The following is a 17750-nucleotide window of genomic DNA, read 5'->3' on the forward strand; positions in this document are numbered from 1 at the left end:
GAGCTGCTTGGCTGCGTGCAGGACAGCAAGGTTTGGAGCCTGCATCCGTCCTGAGGGTGGCCCAAGGAGGCAAGGCAGGGGCCCAGAGGCCAGCAGCTCTCTTGCTTCAGCCCTGTGGCCTGACTCCTGGCTCGGGGTGACGTCAGGCTGGCCTCTGCAGAGCCCTGCTCTTTGAAGTGTCTGCTGAACACATAGCTGGGCAGTAAGATCAGCAGGAGGCTCGGTGTGGGAGGCAGGGAGCAGCCAGGGCTCACTCCTGAGCTGGGAGGATGCTTTGGAAGGGAAAAAAGCTTCCCTCTGGGCTGTGTGAGGGCTCCCCAGGCTCTCCTCTGCTCGGGGCCAGAGGGCTGCTGGAGCTCAGGGAGGGTTTGCCACCCTTCCTGCCCAGGGAGGGGTCAGAGCTCTGTGGAATTGCTCTCAGTGGAGAGGTGGAGGTGGGGGACAGCGCTGCAGGAGCGAGGGGGCAAGCCCAGGAGCGAGGGGGCAAGGCCAGGAGCGAGGAGGCAAGCCCAGGAGCAAGGGGGCAAGCCCAGGAGCGAGGGGGCAAGCCCAGGAGAGAGGGGGCGAGCCCAGGGGCGAGGGGGCAAGCCCAGGAGAGAGGGGGCAAGCCCAGGGGCGAGGGGGCAAGCCCAGGAGAGAGGGGGCGAGCCCAGGGGCGAGGGGGCAAGCCCAGGAGAGAGGGGGCGAGCCCAGGGGCGAGGGGGCAAGCCCAGGGGCGAGGGGGCGAGCCCAGGAGCTTGCTCCATGCAGGGGGGGGTTGGTTGGGATCCTCAGGGGGTGGCAGTGCTCTGCTGGGATGCTGCAGGGGAATGCAGGAGACCCTGCAGGAGTTTGAGCTGCCCAGAGCAGGGCAGCTGGCCAGGCTCTAGGTGGTCACACACCACAGCTGCTGGGCTCCAGGGGCCTCCAGCTCCTTCCTGCTGCCAGCAGTGCCCACCCCAGGACAGGGCTGGGGTGTGTGTGCCCCCCTGTGTGTGTGCCCCCCGAGTGTGTGCCCCCCTGTGAGTGTGCCCCCCAAGTGCCAGCCCTGCTGCTGGCTCGGGCCCAGCCTGCTGCCCTTCAGAGTGGCTCCTGGCTCGGTCTGGCCTCCAGCCCTGCTCTTGCCCTGTGCCTGGCAGCTCCGGGGACAGCTCCGGGACAGCTCCGGGGCCGCTCCTCAGCTGCACTTCCTTTGGGTTCTTATGCAAATGCGGCAGCGAGGGAGGGTTGAAGGCAACCCCCGGGGGGCTGCAGCCTGCCCCCAGCTGCAGGAGCTCCTGGGGCTGCTGCTGCCCTGCTGGGGCTGCTGCAGGAGGCAGGAACCGGCTGCTGGGGCTGCTGCAGCAGGCTCAGAGCAGCTCTGGGTACTCAATCAGCTGAAGTGAATGAGGTGAGAGGGAAGTGTGAGCCGGCTCCAACCTGGCCAAGCATAACTCATGGCATAGGCAGGGTCCAGCTGCTGTTCAGCCTGAGGTGCCTGGGGCAGCAGTGCTGTGCCCCAGAGCTGGGGAGGGGCTCTGGAGCCTCTCCTGCCTGCTGCTGTTGTAGCAGTCTGGGAAGCAGAGGCTGGGGCAGGCAGGCAGAGCACCCCCTCAGCTCCTGCAGCTTGTGCTGCTGCTTGCTGGCAGCCAGGGCTCTGTGTGCCCCAGCAGCAGGAGCCTGCAGGCCCTGGAGCCAGGGGAAATGTGCCTCTGGGGGGTGGCCATGGAGGCAGGGAGTGCCTTGGAGTCACAGAAGCCCTCCAAGATCATCCAGTCCAGCACCAGCCCAACCCCACCATGGCCACAGGGGTCCTGAGCACCCCCAGGGCTGGGGGCTCCACCACCTCCCTGGGCAGCCTCTGCCAGTCCCTGCCCCCTCCTGCAGCAAAGGAATTGTTCCTCATCCCCAGCCTGGCCCTGGCCTGGGGCTGCTTGGGGCAGCCTGGGGAGCTGCAGGAGGTGATCCATCAGCAGCCCAGGGCAGGGCCATGCCATGGGGACAGTGCCTGAGCAGCCTCCCTGAGCTGAGGCAGCTCCTGAGGTCCTTTGGCACAGCCCTGTGGCCAGGCTCCTGTGTTCAGGTCAGCACTGCTGGAGAGGCTTCCAGAAGTGCCATGGGGATGGCCTTGAGTGTCAGTGCTGGCAGGGAGTGCTCCTGAGGGAGCTGGCAGGGAGACCTTCCTGCAGGGGGGAAGCATCTGCTGCCTCTGAAAGTGCTTGTGGCAGGGTGGCAGAGGAGGGAATCCTGACAAGGGCTGGGGGTGACAGGATGAGAGGGGAGGGATGGGAGCTGGGAGGGGAGGCTGAGACTGGAGATGAGGGAGGAATTCTTGCCAGTGAGGCTGGGGAGAGCCTGGCACAGGCTGCCCAGGGAGGCTCTGGCTGCCTCCTCCCCAGAGGTGCTCCAGGCCAGGCTGGATGAGGCCCTGAGCAGCCTGGGCTGGGGGAGGGGTCCCTGCCCAGGGCAGGGGGCTGCAGCTGGATGGTTCTGAAGGTCCCTGCAGGGCAGCTGCTTCTTGGTGGAGCTCCTGCTGCCCCTCAGGGATTCCTCCTCCTCTGCCCTGGTGCTGAGCCTCTCCCCAGGGTCTCTGGTTGCTGCTCAGTGGCTGGAGGCCACCAGCACTTCACACTGCTCTGCCCTGCAGGCTCTGTCTGCAGCTCCACAGCAGCCTTCAGGAGGCTGCAAACTTTTGCTCTGTGATTCTCTTTTCCCCTCCCCAAAGCAATTGACACATCCTGGGGTCAGCTGCCCTGGGGTCAGCTGTCTGGGGTCAGCTCTAAATGCTAATGGGCAGCAGCTGGGCTGCTGCAGGGGGTCCCTGCAACCTTAGGAAGCTGCTGGGAACCACCTGCAAAGGGTGAGTGGAGTCCACCTCCCCCTGGAAACCACCCCAGCCAGAGCCTGGAGCTGCTTCTTCCCCTGCTGGACTCAGCTGCTCTCAGTGCTTGGGCAGGGTTCTGATGGAGCTCTGAGCAGTGCAGCCCAAACCACAGCTCTTAACTTGGAATTTTCCTCCAGCCAGCCCAGGCAGCTGTGGGGAGCAGCCTCTGCTCTCCCCTGAGCACACTCCAGCAAGGCTGAAGTGAGGCTTTGGAGCTGGGCTCTGGAAAATCCACTCAGCTCTTCCTGCTGCTCACGTCAGGAGAAGGTGAAGCAGAGTCCTGGGCTCTGTCTCTCAGCAAGGGCTGAAGCTGAGCTTTGCTCTGGAGCAGCCCCAGAGCCTGGACCTCATCTCAGCTTCAGTTGGTTTCCTCTCTGCTTGGCCATGGAACATGGGGAGGAAGAACCTCCTGCCCCAGTGCAGGTGAGGAGTGGCCTGCTGGGAAGCAGCTCCCTGGGGAAGGAGCTGGAGAGCTGCTGGGCAAGCAGCTCACCAGGAGCCAGCAGGCTGCTGCTGTGGCCAGGAAGGGCAATGGTCTCCTGGGCTGCATGGCCCAGCAGGCTGAGGGAGGCTCTGCTCTGCTCTGCTCTGCCCTGGGGAGGCCACAGCTGAGTGCTGAGCCAGCGCTGGGCTCCTCTGTCCCCGGGGACAGAGAACTATTGGAGGGAATCCAGCAGAGGCACAACGCTGCTGAAGGGCCTGGAGCAGCTCTGGGAGCAGCAGAGGCTGAGAGCCTGGAGCAGAGCAGCCCCAGAGGGCAGCTGAGCAATGCTCAGCAGGAGCTAAAGGCTGGGGGCAAGGGGATGGTGCTTGGCTCTTCTCAGTGCTGCCCAGGGACAGGGCCAGGGGCACAAACTGGATCAGTTCTCTGCTGTGAGGGTTCAGAGCCCTGCAGCAGGCTGCCCAGGGAGGCTGTGGGGTCTCCTCCCCTGGAGAGCTTCCAACCCCCCCCTGGCCATTGTGCTCCTGGGCAGGCTGCTGTGGGAGCCCTGCTGGAGCAGGGGGGCTGGGCTGGAAGAGCTCCAGAGCTCCCTTCCAAGCCCCAGCAGGCTGGGAGCTGGGATTCAGCTCGGAAAAGCCTGGGGAAGGTTTGCTGGTGGTGCAGAACCATCCCCTGGGGGCTGCTTCCAGGAGGTACCATCGGAACAGGGAGCCGCGGAGTGCCGCGGGGGGAATGAGTGACGGGAGGGGAAGGAGACAGGAGCGGAGCTGGGGGAGGCTGAGAGGGGCAGGGAGGGAGGGCGAGGGGGGCAGAGGGGATGAGGGGTGCAGGGGGGATGGAAGGGTGCAGAGGGGATGAGGAGTGCAGAGAGGGAGGGCGAGGGGTGCAGAGGGGATGAGGGGTGCAGGGAGGCTGAGGGGTGCAGAGGGGATGAGGAGTGCAGGGAGGGAGGGCGAGGGGTGCAGGGAGGCTGAGGGGGGCAGAGGGGATGAGGAGTGCAGGGGGGATGGAAGGGTGCAGGGAGGCTGAGGGGTGCAGGGGGGAGGGCGAGGGGTGCAGGGGCAAGATGCGGGGCGCAGAGAGGAGGATGTGCGATGCAGGGGGGTGCAGAAGGGGGGCTGGGAGGCTGTAGGGCTGAAGATGAGGGGTGCGGGGCAGGCGGGGGGGTCCCTGGCGTTCCGGGCTCGGCTGTACCTGCGCAGGCGGAGCCGCCCCGGGACCGCCCGCCCCAGGCTCGGCCCCCGCCCGGCTCCGCTCCCTCCTCCTCCTCCTCCTCCCGGGTTTCCCTCCGCTCCCGGCCTCGGAGCGGGTTTTTTTCCCCCGGCTCCTGCAGCTCAGCCTCTCCTCCTCTGCCCTGAGCCTCTGCCCCTGCGCTGCGGGGCTGCGCTGGGTCCCTTCGCTCCCCGCCATGGAGCGGCTCCGGCTGCTGCTGCTCTGCTGCCTGGGCAGCGTCCCGGCCGGCGCCGGCGAGCACTACCCCTACCCATACCCCTACCCCTTCCTCTGGAGGAGCTGCTACCCCTGCTACCTGGGCCGGGCCGGGCACGGAGCGGGGCACGCCGAGCTGAGGGCAGGTACGGAGCGGGGCCGGAGGGGTCCTGAGCCCGGGGGTTGCTGCGGGGCTGAGTCCCGGGCTGGCAAAGTCACCAAGCGGGGCCCTGGCTGCGCCTCTGCCTGTGCCTGCAGCATCACTTGGGTGCTCCTTGCCCTGAGGAGTCCCCGCGGGCAGGGCCGGGGAGGCAGATTCCTTCCCTCAGCTGCTGTGCAGTGCTCCTTTGCAGCACACATCCTGCTCTGTCAGGGGTGCTGAGGAGTTTCCCCTCAGCTCCGAGGGATCTCAGCCCAGCCCGAGGCGATGAATCAAATTCGGTGCCGCTCAGTCGGGAGGGAGGCTGCCTGCGAGAGGGGCAGGGCTGGGGCTGCGGAGGGAGAGGGTGGCCGGCAGGTCCCGGGGGACTCTCCTCCCCTTCCCTCTGCCCTAGGGAGGCCACACCTGGAGTGCTGGGACTGGTTCTGGGGTCCCGGGCTCGGCAGAGAGAGGCAACTGCTGCAGAGAGTCCAGGGGAGGTGCAGAGGGGCTTGGAGCATCTCGGTGAGGAGAGGCTGGCAGGGCAGGCAGGGGGCTGAGGGAGAGAGAGGCTGGCAGGGCAGGCAGGGGGCTGAGGGAGAGAGAGGCTGGCAGGGCAGGCAGGGGGCTGAGGGAGAGAGAGGCTGGCAGGGCAGGCAGGGGGCTGAGGGAGAGAGAGGCTGGCAGGGCAGGCTGGGGGCTGAGGGAGAGGCTGGCAGGGCAGGCTGGGGGCTGAGGGAGAGGCTGGCAGGGCAGGCAGGGGGCTGGGGGAGAGGCTGGCAGGGCAGGCTGGGGGCTGAGGGAGAGGCTGGCAGGGCAGGCTGGGGGCTGAGGGAGGGAGAGGCTGGCAGGGCAGGCTGGGGGCTCAGGGAGAGGCTGGCAGGGCAGGCTGGGGGCTGAGGGAGAGGCTGGCAGGGCAGGCTGGGGGCTGGAGCTTCCTTGCCCTGAAGTGCTGAGGCTGTGCAGTGTCTGTTGGGCAACACATTCCCCACCAGGGCTGCAGGGCTGGGCTGCAGGGGGGTGCCCGGGGCTGGGCTGCAGGGCTGGGCTGCAGGGGGGTGCCTGGTGCCAGGCTGTGGCATGCCTGGCACTGTGCCAGCCTCAGCTTCCCCCTGGGCAGGAGCAGAGGGTGGAGTTGCTGTGCCCTCCCCTTGCCCTCACCTCTCTTGGTGGTACCCAGGGGTTTGCCAGGCTCGGTGCCAGCCTCTGCCTGCTAGCAGGGGAGGGAGATGCCAGGGAGGTGCCAGGCAGATGGCAGCACACCAGGAGGCTCCACAGCCTCGTTCCCTGGTGCAGGAGGAGCAGCCACTGAGCTCCTGCTGCCACTGGGAGGTTGGTTTGGGGCTGGGTGCCTGACTCAGGGCACCTGCACCTCCTGTGCCAGGCACTCAAGGTGGCAGCAAATCATTCAGGGCAGTTTTGCTCTGCCTGCTGCTGGACTTCTCCAGGTGCCTGAGGTGTGAAGGTAGATGGAGAGGGAGAGAGAGCTGCTGAGCCCTGTCCCAGTCTCTGTGTGTGGATGGAGAGGGAGAGATCTGCTCAGCCCTGTCCCAGTCTCTGTGTGTGGATGGAGGGAGAGAGATGCTCAGCCCTGCCCCAGCCTCTGTCTGTGGATGGAGAGGGAGAGAGAGCTGCTCAGCCCTGTCCCAGCCTCTGTCTGTGCAGATGGAGAGGGAGAGAGCTGCTCAGCCCTGTCCCAGCCTCTGTCTGTGGATGGAGAGGGAGAGAGCTGCTCAGCCCTGTCCCAGCCTCTGTGTGTGGATGGAGAGGGAGAGAGCTGCTCAGCCCTGTCCCAGCCTCTGTCTGTGCAGATGGAGAGGGAGAGAGAGCTGCTCAGCCCTGCCCCAGCCTCTGTGTGTGGATGGAGAGGGAGAGAGCTGCTCAGCCCTGTCCCAGCCTCTGTCTGTGCAGATGGAGAGGGAGAGAGAGCTGCTCAGCCCTGCCCCAGCCTCTGTCTGTGGATGGAGAGGGAGAGAGCTGCTCAGCCCTGTCCCAGCCTCTGTCTGTGGATGGAGAGGGAGAGCTGCTCAGCCCTGTCCCAGCCTCTGTCTGTGGATGGAGAGGGAGAGAGAGCTGCTCAGCCCTGTCCCAGCCTCTGTCTGTGGATGGAGAGGGAGAGCTGCTCAGCCCTGTCCCAGCCTCTGTCTGTGGATGGAGAGGGAGAGAGCTGCTCAGCCCTGCCCCAGCCTCTGTGTGCAGATGGAGAGGGAGAGCTGCTCAGCCCTGTCCCAGCCTCTGTGTGCAGATGGAGAGGGAGAGAGCTGCTCAGCCCTGTCCCAGCCTCTGTCTGTGCAGATGGAGAGGGAGAGAGAGCTGCTCAGCCCTGCCCCAGCCTCTGTGTGTGGATGGAGAGGGAGAGAGCTGCTCAGCCCTGTCCCAGCCTCTGTCTGTGCAGATGGAGAGGGAGAGAGAGCTGCTCAGCCCTGCCCCAGCCTCTGTGTGTGGATGGAGAGGGAGAGAGCTGCTCAGCCCTGTCCCAGCCTCTGTCTGTGCAGATGGAGAGGGAGAGAGAGCTGCTCAGCCCTGCCCCAGCCTCTGTCTGTGGATGGAGAGGGAGAGAGCTGCTCAGCCCTGTCCCAGCCTCTGTCTGTGGATGGAGAGGGAGAGCTGCTCAGCCCTGTCCCAGCCTCTGTCTGTGGATGGAGAGGGAGAGAGAGCTGCTCAGCCCTGTCCCAGCCTCTGTCTGTGGATGGAGAGGGAGAGCTGCTCAGCCCTGTCCCAGCCTCTGTCTGTGGATGGAGAGGGAGAGAGCTGCTCAGCCCTGCCCCAGCCTCTGTGTGCAGATGGAGAGGGAGAGAGCTGCTCAGCCCTGTCCCAGCCTCTGTGTGTGTGGATGGAGAGGGAGAGAGAGCTGCTCAGCCCTGCCCCAGCCTCTGTCTGTGTGCATGGAGAGGGAGAGAGCTGCTCAGCCCTGTCCCAGCCTCTGTGTGTGTGGATGGAGAGGGAGAGAGAGCTGCTCAGCCCTGCCCCAGCCTCTGTGTGTGTGGATGGAGAGGGAGAGAGCTGCTCAGCCCTGTCCCAGCCTCTGTGTGTGGATGGAGAGGGAGAGCTGCTCAGCCCTGTCCCAGCCTCTGTGTGTGGATGGAGAGGGAGAGCTGCTCAGCCCTGTCCCAGCCTCTGTGTGTGGATGGAGAGGGAGAGCTGCTCAGCCCTGTCCCAGCCTCTGCTGTGTGCAGCTGGCTCAGCAGCAGGGAGAGGCTGTGGTTGCCTGGAGACCTGGGAGAGGATGGAGAGCCTGGAGCTGCCTCAAGGGCTGGGGTGCTCTGGGTCATGCAGCCCCCAGGGAATGCATCAGCTCAGCCTGGGACAGTCCTGAGCAGCAGGGCCTGAAAGTGCTCTCAGGGAGGCTGTGAGCTGTGCCAGGCCTGGGGCTGAGCTGCTCTTGATTTATTTATAGATCAGATCTCTGTCTCAGGCCACAGTGGCTGTGTCCCTCCAGCTCTGCTGGCTCCCAGGGCTGCTCCCAGGCCAGCCCCTGGGGTCCAGCTTCGTGTCTGGAGTGCAGACCTGCAGCCTTCCCTTCCCTGCTGGGAACTCACCTGGCTGCTGCTGCCCTGGGGCTCCACAGCTGGCAGCTCCCTGCACCTCCTGGCTCCATCCTGCCCCTGCTGCAAGGCATCCCTCGGGCTGCAAGGCTGAAGAGTCCTCCATGGGGGCAGGGAGGAGCTTCAGGCAGAGCAGCAACGCTCCTGGGCTGGGCCTGGATGCTCTCTCAAGGTCCCTCCTAGCCCCTGGTGCTCTGTGGTGGTCTCTCAAGGTCCCTCCTAGCCCCTGGTGCTCTGTGGTGGTCTCTCAAGGTCCCTTCTAGGCCCTGGTGCTCTGTGATGCTCTCTCAAGGTCCCTTCTAGCCCCTGGTGCTCTGTGATGCTCTCTCAAGGTCCCTCCTAGCCCCTGGTGCTCTGTGGTGGTCTCTCAAGGTCCCTCCTAGCCCCTGGTGCTCTGTGGTGGTCTCTCAAGGTCCCTCCTAGCCCCTGGTGCTCTGTGGTGGTCTCTCAAGGTCCCTCCCAGCCCCTGTGATGCTTTTGTGGTGCTCTGAGCCTGGGACAGGAGCAGGGAGGCCACTGAGAGGTGTGGGAGCTCCAAGGCTGCCTTCACCTTTGGAGCAGAGGTCTCCAGAGCTCTGCAAGCCACCATCTGCCTGAGTGGCCCCAGTGGCCTTTCCTGCACCAGGCTGTGGCTGATGCTGTGGCACAGCTGTCAGGCTAGGGGCAGATGCCAGCAGCAAGCAAAGCCAGCCCCAGGCAGCAGAGCCTCCAGCCCCCCCAGCTCCCAGCCCCTCAGCTGCTGCCTCTGCCTGCTGCTGCTCAGCCCCATGGAGCGAGCCCTCAGCACCCTGCAGCCAGGGGGAGGCCCTGCCTGGGCCCTGGGCAGAGCTGGGCAGGCAGCTGGGAGAGGCTGAGCTGCCAGGCAGGGGCAGGCTGCCTGCTTGTTGGTACCTGCACCCCTGCCCCGCTCTGAGCAAGGCCCAGAGGCAGGAACCTGAGCCCAGGCAGAGCTGGGCAGCTCTGGCAGCTGATGCAGGCAAAGCAGGGTGAGCTGAGGACACAGGAGAGTGGCTGAGGCAGTGCAGCTCCCTGATGCCTCTCCACTGGGTCAGCTTCTGGCAAACCCAAAGTGGCTGCTCCTGGAGTGCCTCTGGCAGCTGGGGCTGGCCCTGCAGGCTGCAGGCATCTCCCAGCTGGCTGGGGGCAGGCTGGGGGCAGGCTGGGGGCAGAGGGCCTGGCCAGGGCAGAGCAGAGCAGCACTTCCCTGGGGCTGAGCCTGGGGCTGAGCAGCAGGGAGAAGCCTCCTGGAGAAAAGTGTTGAGAAAGCCAAGTGCTGAGGGCTGTCCCTCTGCCCCCCAGCCCTGCCCTGCCCTGCCCTGCCCCAGCCTGCTGGCACTGGCTCTGATTAGTGCCCAACTAATGACCATCAAAGGGTGGCTCTGGCTCCAGGCAGGGCTGCACTGCTCCCTGGGCAGCTCTGGCTCCCCTCAGCCCTGCACTGCTCCTGGGGCAGCTCTGGCTCCTCTCAGCCCTGCACTGCTCCTGGGGCAGCTCTGGCTCCTCTCAGCCCTGCACTGCTCCCTGGGCAGCTCTGGCTCCTCTCAGCCCTGCACTGCTCCTGGGGCAGCTCTGGCTCCTCTCAGCCCTGCACTGCTCCTGGGGCAGCTCTGGCTCCTCTCAGCCCTGCACTGCTCCCTGGGCAGCTCTGGCTCCTCTCAGCCCTGCACTGCTCCTGGGGCAGCTCTGGCTCCCCTCAGCCCTGCACTGCTCCTTGGGCAGCTCTGGCTCCTCTCAGCCCTGCACTGCTCCTGGGGCAGCTCTGGCTCCTCTCAGCCCTGCACTGCTCCTGGGGCAGCTCTGGCTCCTCTCAGCCCTGCACTGCTCCTTGGGCAGCTCTGGCTCCCCTCAGCCCTGCACTGCTCCTTGGGCAGCTCTGGCTCCAGGCAGGGCTGCACTGCTCCTGGGGCAGCTCTGGCTCCAGCCAGCCCTGCACTGCTCCTTGCCTTGTGGGTCTTGGTGCCCTTTGCCTCTCCAGGCCTTTGCCTCAGCTGCAGCCAGGAGGGAAGGCAGCAGCAGAGCAGAGGGAGCTGGGGGATGCTGCAGGTTGTGGGCAGGGCTGGAGCAGGTTTTGGCACTGCTGGCTTGCAAAGACACAGCCCAGGGCAACACCCTGCTGTGATTCACTGAGGAAGTGTTTCTTTATCTCATTAGCAACAGTCACTGATGAAAAGGTGCTGGCTCAGGGCTCGGCCTGGCTCCCCAGCATCCTGCTGCTGGGCTGAGCCCCCTGGCTGTGCCAGCAGGGTAGAGCTGAGAGAGCTGAGGAGCTCCTCACCAGGTGCAGAAAGGACACAGAAGTGCTCCTGGACCCTAAGCTGCTGAAGCTTTCTCTCCTGGCTGGCTTCCTGCTCTTAGCTTGAATGCTCTCTGCTTCCCTCAGCCTGGGAGAGCTCCCTGGGAGAGCCTTGCCAGCCTGGGAGCTTGATGGGACCTGGGCCCCAGTTCCAGCAGAGCTCTCTGGGAGAGCCTTGCCAGCCTGGGAGCTTGATGGGACCTGGGCCCCAGTTCCAGCAGAGCTCCCTGGCCCTTGCCAGCCTGGGAGCTTGATGGGACCTGGGTCCCCAGTTCCAGCAGAGTTCCCTGGCCCTTGCCAGGCTGTGAGGTTGATGGGACCTGGATCCCCAGTTCCAGCAGAGCTCCCTGGCCCTTGCCAGCCTGGGAGCTTGATGGGACCTGGGTCCCCATTTCCAGCAGAGCTCCCTGGCCCTTGCCAGGCTGTGCCTGTGCCCCTGGAGGCCCAGGAGGGGCAGGGCCATGGGGCAGTGCATCCCTGGCCATCCCTCTTGTTCCTGAGGACAGGCATCTGGAGGAGTCCTCTGCCTCAGAGCCTTGAAATTGGCTCTGACAGCTCCTGCCACACATCTTGGTTAGCAGCATGTCCTCACATCTCTCCCCGGGTCTGGAAGTGATTCCCAGCCCTCGAAGGCACTTCAAGGTCTGTGGAGCAGGAATGAAGCTGCCTCCCCATGACAGGCTGCAGGCTCCCCCCTGCCCTGGGAGCTTGGCTAACATCACAGCACTCTGCACCGGCAGCTCAGGGGCTGGTTCCTGTTGCAGCTCGGAAAGATCACTCAGCACTTGGCAGGAGATTGCTCTGGCTCAGGGAGTGCCTTTTGTTCCAGGACCTGCAGCCTCACCAGCTGAGCTGGGATGCACAGTTCCACTGGCCAGGCATGTTCCCTGCTGCAGGAGTCCTGCCTCCCTGCTTCCAGGCTTCCTCTGCTCATGGGGCTGGGAGAGGAGAGCTGGGGAGCAGGGCTGGGCTGGGGAGCAGAGCAGAGCAGGGTTGGGGGGCAGAGCAGGGCTGGGCTGGGGGGCAGAGCAGGGCTGGGGAGCAGAGCAGAGCAGAGCTGGGGAGCAGAGCAGAGCTGGGGAGCAGGGCAGAGCAGGGCAGAGCTGGGCTGGGGAGCAGAGCTGGGGAGCAGAGCAGAGCTGGGGAGCAGGGCAGAGCAGGGCAGAGCTGGGCTGGGGAGCAGAGCTGGGGAGCAGAGCAGAGCTGGGGAGCAGAGCTGGGGAGCAGAGCAGAGCTGGGGAGCAGGGCAGAGCAGGGCAGAGCTGGGCTGGGGAGCAGAGCTGGGGAGCAGAGCAGAGCTGGGGAGCAGAGCAGAGCTGGGGAGCAGAGCAGAGCTGGGGAGCAGGGCAGAGCAGGGCAGAGCTGGGCTGGGGAGCAGAGCTGGGGAGCAGAGCAGAGCTGGGGAGCAGAGCAGGGCTGGGGAGCAGAGCAGAGCAGGGCTGGGGAGCAGAGCAGAGCTGAGCTGGGGGGCAGAGCAGGGCTGGGGCTGGGGAGCAGAGCTCTGCCATTTAGGACCATGGAGGCTGGAAGAGAGCTTTGAGCTCCTCAAGTCCAAGCACTCAGGCAGAGCTCCCAGCCCAGCACTGCTGCTGAGCCACTGAACCACCTCCCCCAGCACCACATCCCTGCGGCTTTGGAGCCCCCCAGGGCTGGTGGCTGCAGCAGCTGCCTGTGCCAGAGGCTCTGCCCCAGCCTGCTCCCAGCACACACGGAGTAGGGCAGCGCAAAATGAGCCCAAGTGAGCCCTGTGAGGTGAGGAGGATGAGGAGGATGAAGGGTGGTGTGTGCTGAGGGCCAGACAGGACGCTTTGGGGCCCCTGCCAGGGGCTGGCTGCTTGAGCACCCTGCCGGGGCAGGCTTGGAGCTCTGCCCTGCTCCCTCACCCCTGGGGCCGCCAGCAGAGGGTGAGTGCTGCTGGGCAGCTGCCCTGAGCGTTTGCTCTCCTCTCCTGCAGATGCTGACGAGTGCCAGGTCCACAACGGGGGCTGCCAGCACAGATGTGTCAACACCCTGGGCTCCTACTACTGCCAGTGCAGGGCAGGCTTCCGCCTGCACGCCGACGGCAGGACCTGCCTGGGTGAGCCCTGCCCCTCCTGCCCCCTCCTGCCCCCTCCTGCCCCCTCCTGCCCCTCCTGCTCCCCCTGCCCCCCCCGCCTGCACGCCGACGGCAGGACCTGCCTGGGTGAGCCCTGCCCCCTGCCCCTCCTGCCCCTCCCTGTCCCCTCCTGCCCCTCCCTGTCCCCTCCTGCCCCTCCCTGTCCCCTCCCTGCCCCTCCCTGCCCCCTCCTGCCCCCTCCTGCCCCTCCCTCCCCGCTGCTGTCCCTCTGCTGCAGCCCTGCTGCCCCCCAGCCTCTGCTGCTGCCCTGCTGCCTCCCAGCCTCTGCTGCTGCCCTGCTGCCCCCCAGCCTCTGCTGCTGCCCTGCTGCCCCCCAGCCTCTGCTGCTGCCCTGCTGCCCCCCAGCCTCTGCTGCTGCCCTGCTGCCCCCCAGCCTCTGCTGCTGCCCTGCTGCCTCCCAGCCTCTGCTGCTGCCCTGCTGCCTCCCAGCTTCCCCTCCCCCTGCTGCCATTTCTTTTGAGGGCTATTTCCATGCAGTGGGAAGGATCCCTGGGCCCTGCTTTGGCAGGGGCTCCCTGCTGCTTGCTCTCAGGCCATGGGCACGTTCCAGGGCCTGCCAACACCGGCTGCAGGAGCCTGTGTGTCCCAGCTGGGACTGGGGGTGGGAGCAGGGGAAGGGCACCTGAGGAAGTGGTGCCCACAGCAGGCAGGGCACCACGAGCTGCAGAGCCCTCCCTGATGCCTTGGCAAAGCCTGGGGAGCTCTGGGCTTGAGCTGCAGTGCCCTGAGTGCTCTCCAGAGGAGGCTCCACAGCCTCTCTGGGCAGCCTGCTCCAGGGCTCTGGAGCCTCACACCAAAGAAGTGTCTCCAGGAGCAGAGAGCTGGAGCCAGGGAGACTCTGCCACTGCTCCAGAGCTGTCTGCCCTTAGCTCAGAGGAGGTGACTGGAGAGGATCTGGGCCAGGGCTGGGGCAGATTTGCAGCTCAGAGCTGGGGCAGGCTGGGAGCAGGCTCTGGGAAGCCCTGGGGAAGCTGCTGGCAGCCCCAGCTGGCCAGGAGGCACTCTGGAGGCAGGGGAGGACAATTGTCAGGAAGCTTCCAGCTGAGGTCTGTGGAACCACAGAGGGAATTCTTGGGATGCTTTCTGCTCCCCACAAAGGCTTCAGAGGAGGCCTGGGGTGGGATGCTCCACAACTCCCTGTGCAGCCTGGTGGCTGCTAACCCTGGCAGGGCAGGCAGGGCTGAGGAGCTCTGCTCCTCAGGGTGGACTGGGGGGGACTTGGTCCTTTCCAGCCTCTGGCTGAACCCTCACTCCAAGCTGCTGAGGGCCAAGTCGAGTCCTACTTTACCTCTGAAGGCATCAGGGGGGTTGGAAACCCATAAATGTTTTGCTGCTCCCTTCCCAGCCCTGGGAGGTGCTGGCAGCTCTGGGCTGGGGGCTGCAGGTGGCACAGCAAGGCACAAAGCCCCTGCAGAGCCTGGCAGGAGCTCCTTAGGCACCTCCAGAAGCAGCTTCCTGGGGGAGGTGCAGCTCTGTGCCCCTGGCTGGCAGCTGTGGCTTGTGGGGCTGGGGGAAGCCTTTGGACTTCTCCCACTGCTGCTGCAGGTTGGTAGTGCAGCATTCATGGACTCCCAGGAGGGTTGGAAGGGACCTTAAGGACCCTCCATGGGCAGGGACACCTCCCACCAGCCCAGGCTGCCCAGGGCCTCATCCAGCCTGGCCTTAGGCACTTCCAGGGATGATCCTTGTGCTGTGCCTCTGCTGGGCACACAGAGCAAGTCAGTGATGACTGCAGCAGAGCAGGGGGGGAGGAAAGCAGCAGCCAGCCCTGCTGGATGTGAGGCAGAGCAAAAGGAGGCATTGGACGTCCCCAGATCACCTCCCCCTTCATCAGAACCACATGGCAGGAGGCAGGAGGCTGACAGCTTCAGGTCCTCTCTTCAGCTGAAATCCAGCCCGAGGCAGAGAGCTCACTCTGAGCCAGGTCCTTGGCTGGCCTGCTGAGCTGAGCTGAGCTGAGCTGAGCTGAGCTGACACACAGCAGCACTCTGCAGCCAGGCTGAGGCTGGAACAAATCAGCTGGGGATTACACCAAGGATCCCTCCTGCTGTTAGGAGCACTTCAGCTGGAGACACAGCAGCGAGCAGAGGGCCTCTGGGTGGGCTGGGGCTGTGTGCAGGGAGGGTAATCCCCTGGGTGTGCTGCCAGGGGCTTCCATCTGCACACGTCGTGCTGAGAGCCTGCAGGGCTTGACCCTCTCCCTGGCCACTGGCACGTCCCTCAGCTGCTCCTCAGCTGCTCCTCAGCAGCCACACAAGGCAGTGCCAGGCTCCAGCCAGGCTCCAGCTGCTCCTGGCTCCTCTAAGTGCTAGCCAGAGGGGGCTGAGGGAGACCTCACTGCTCCCAAGGGCTCCCTGAGAGGAGGTTGGAGTTGGGGTTGGTCTCCTCTCCCAGGTGATAGGGTGAGAGGAGAGGGCCTGAAGGTGTCCCAGGTTGGAGATGAGGAACAAGTTCTGTCCTGCAAGAGTGCTCAGGGCTTGGAAGAGGCTGCCCAGGGAGGTGCCCATCCCTGGGGGTGCTGAGCTGTGGTGCTTCAGGACGTGGCAGTTGGGTTCTGGTTGGGGCTTGGTGACCTTGAAGGCCTTCTCCAGCCTCTGTGGAGCTGCTGGCAAATGCTTTGGCTCTGAAGGAAAGGTGACCTGGGTGGGAAGGAGGAGACACTGGAGTGGAGGAGCCTGAGCCAGGTACCAGCTGCAGGCTGTGGTGAGAGCAAGCTCCATGCTCAGCCCTGGCGAGGTGGCCTCTGCCCCAGGGCTTTGGGGATGCCAGGGGAGTGAAGGCAATGCTGTGAAGCTGCTCAGGGTGCCCAGGCTGGGTGAGTGGCTCTGCCTGGGAGGCTGCAGGGTGCCTGCTGAGCCCAGCTCTGCTCAGCCCCTGGGTTAGGCTGCTGCTCCTCACCTGCTCCTTCCCATCCCTTCCCACCCGTGCCCTGGGCACCAGGGGGTCAGCACCACCAGGGGTGGGAAGGGAGGCTGCTGCAGCAGCCCCGAGCTCCCTGCAGGCAGAGGGCTGGAGCCGAGCTCCTCCCTTGCAGACACCAAAGCCTCGTCTGTCTGGGCTGTAACTGCAGCAAGCTGCCTGCTGGGCAGGCTGAGCCCGCGGGGCTGGCAGCCTGCTCACCGCGCTGCGGGGCCGGCGCAGGCAGCTGGGCAGCGAAGTATTGCTAGAGGGGTTCTGGAAACAGCCACAAGCGAAACAAACTCACCCCGAAAAACCCCAGAAAACAACAAAGTGCGAGCAGGAAACAAAAGGAAGCAAAGGCAAAGCCCCCAGCGGGAGGCAGAGCAGGGCCAGCAGGGAGCTCTCCTGGCTGCCGCCCTCAAGCAGCCAGCTGGGGAGCCCCAGGACTCGAAGGGCTGTGCTGGGGAACCCCCGACAGCTGCGAGGGTTCCTTTGTTTTGTCTGAGCCTTCCCAGGCTTTGGAGTGGGATTCCTTCCCTCTGGCTCTCCACAGCTCCCTGCGAGGAGGCTGGAGCCAGGTGTGGGGCAGCTCCTTCTCCCGAGGAGCAAGTGACAGGAGGAGAGGGAACAGCCTCAGGTGGTCCCAGGGGAGGCTTAGTTGGCCATGAGGAAGAATTTCTGCCCCTTGAGGGTTGCCCAGGCCTGGCCCAGGCTGCCCAGGGCGGTGGTGGAGTCCCCATCCCTGGAGGGGTTTGAGAGCCATGGAGCTGTGGTGCTGGGGGCTGGTGGTGCTGGGCTCATGGCTGGACTGGATGAGCTCCTGAGGTCTCTCCCAACCACAACCATTCTCTGAGGAGCTCTCCCAGCAGCATGCAGGGGGTGGCTGCCCAGGCTGCATGCTCAGGGCACGCTGGGAGGCTGCATGGAGCTGTGAGACCCTGGCCCAGGACTCTTCCCACACGGAATGCTCTGGCAGGCAGCAGCTCCTCTGTGACCCTCCCCAACCAGCACATTATTCCTGGCTGGTTTGGAGCATTTGTGACTGCACACTCCACCAGGGCAGAGTATTTTTAGCTGACCACCCACCCCTCTGCTGCAGCCTGAGGCCTGCAGCCCTGACCCAGAGCTCTGCAGGAACGTGGAGCATTTGTGCCTTTGGCTTCCACTTGGCTCAAGGAAACGGTGCCAGCACCAGGGGTGGAGAGGGAGAGCCTCTGCTCCAGCCCTGGGCATGGCAGCAAGGCTCTGACCCTGCTGGGTCACTTCCATTCCCCTAAATGGTCTTCAGTTAATCAGAGGCTTATGAGGGGATGTTGGGCTTGGAAGGTTTTAAATGAGAGTTCCTGGAATGGTTTAGGTTGGAAAGGACCTTGGAGAGCAAGTCCAACCAGCAGCCTAGCACAGCCAAGTCCACCACGAAACCTTGTCCCTGGTGCCACACAGACCTGCTTTCAATCCCTGCAGGAGCAGTGACTCTGCCAGCTCCCAGGGCAGCCTGCTCCAGCCCTGGGTAACCCTTTTGGTGGTGGTGTTTGTCCTGGTGCTCAGCCTAAGCCTCCCCTGCTGCAGCCTGAGCTCCACGGAGCTGCCTCCCAGCGGCTCAGCCTCTCGCCTGCCCTGCTGCAGGATCCTGCTCCTGCCCTGCTGCAGCATCCTGCTCCTGCCCTGCTGCAGGATCCTGCTCCTGCCCTGCTGCAGCATCCTGCTCCTGCCCTGCTGCAGCATCCTGCTCCTGCCCTGCTGCAGGATCCTGCTCCCGCCCTGCTGCAGCATCCTGCTCCCGCCCTGCTGCAGCATCCTGCTCCCGCCCTGCTGCAGCATCCTGCTCCCGCCCTGCTGCAGCATCCTGCTCCCGCCCTGCTGCAGCATCCTGCTCCCGCCCTGCTGCAGCATCCTGCTCCCGCCCTGCTGCAGCATCCTGCTCCCGCCCTGCTGCAGCATCCTGCTCCCGCCCTGCTGCAGCATCCTGCTCCCGCCCTGCTGCAGCATCCTGCTCCTGCCCTTGCTGAGCTCCAGGAGGTTCCCTTCACCTCCCTGTCCAGTG

At 65.3% G+C, this 17750-nt stretch overlaps 1 protein-coding gene across 2 annotated transcripts in view; it reads left to right on the forward strand.

Annotated features, from left to right (window-relative positions):
• Window positions 1-17750, forward strand: part of MEGF6 (multiple EGF like domains 6) — a 75496-nt gene that overhangs the window by 28547 nt on the left and 29199 nt on the right. Inside the window, exons 1-2 of one of the 2 annotated variants that reach the window (XM_068158173.1) lie at window positions 4640-4858; window positions 12644-12766. In XM_068158173.1, the coding sequence (XP_068014274.1) occupies window positions 4693-4858; window positions 12644-12766 (289 nt within the window). In that variant the 5' untranslated portion in view covers window positions 4640-4692. Of the gene's footprint in view, window positions 1-4639; window positions 4859-12643; window positions 12767-17750 lie in introns of those variants that run through there. The other variant, XM_068158174.1, reaches the window with a different exon arrangement.

This window comes from Melanerpes formicivorus, unplaced genomic scaffold, assembly GCF_026170545.1.
Source record: "Melanerpes formicivorus ecotype bairdi unplaced genomic scaffold, bMelFor1.0.p_v2 SCAF_39, whole genome shotgun sequence".
Taxonomy (NCBI): domain Eukaryota; kingdom Metazoa; phylum Chordata; class Aves; order Piciformes; family Picidae; genus Melanerpes; species Melanerpes formicivorus.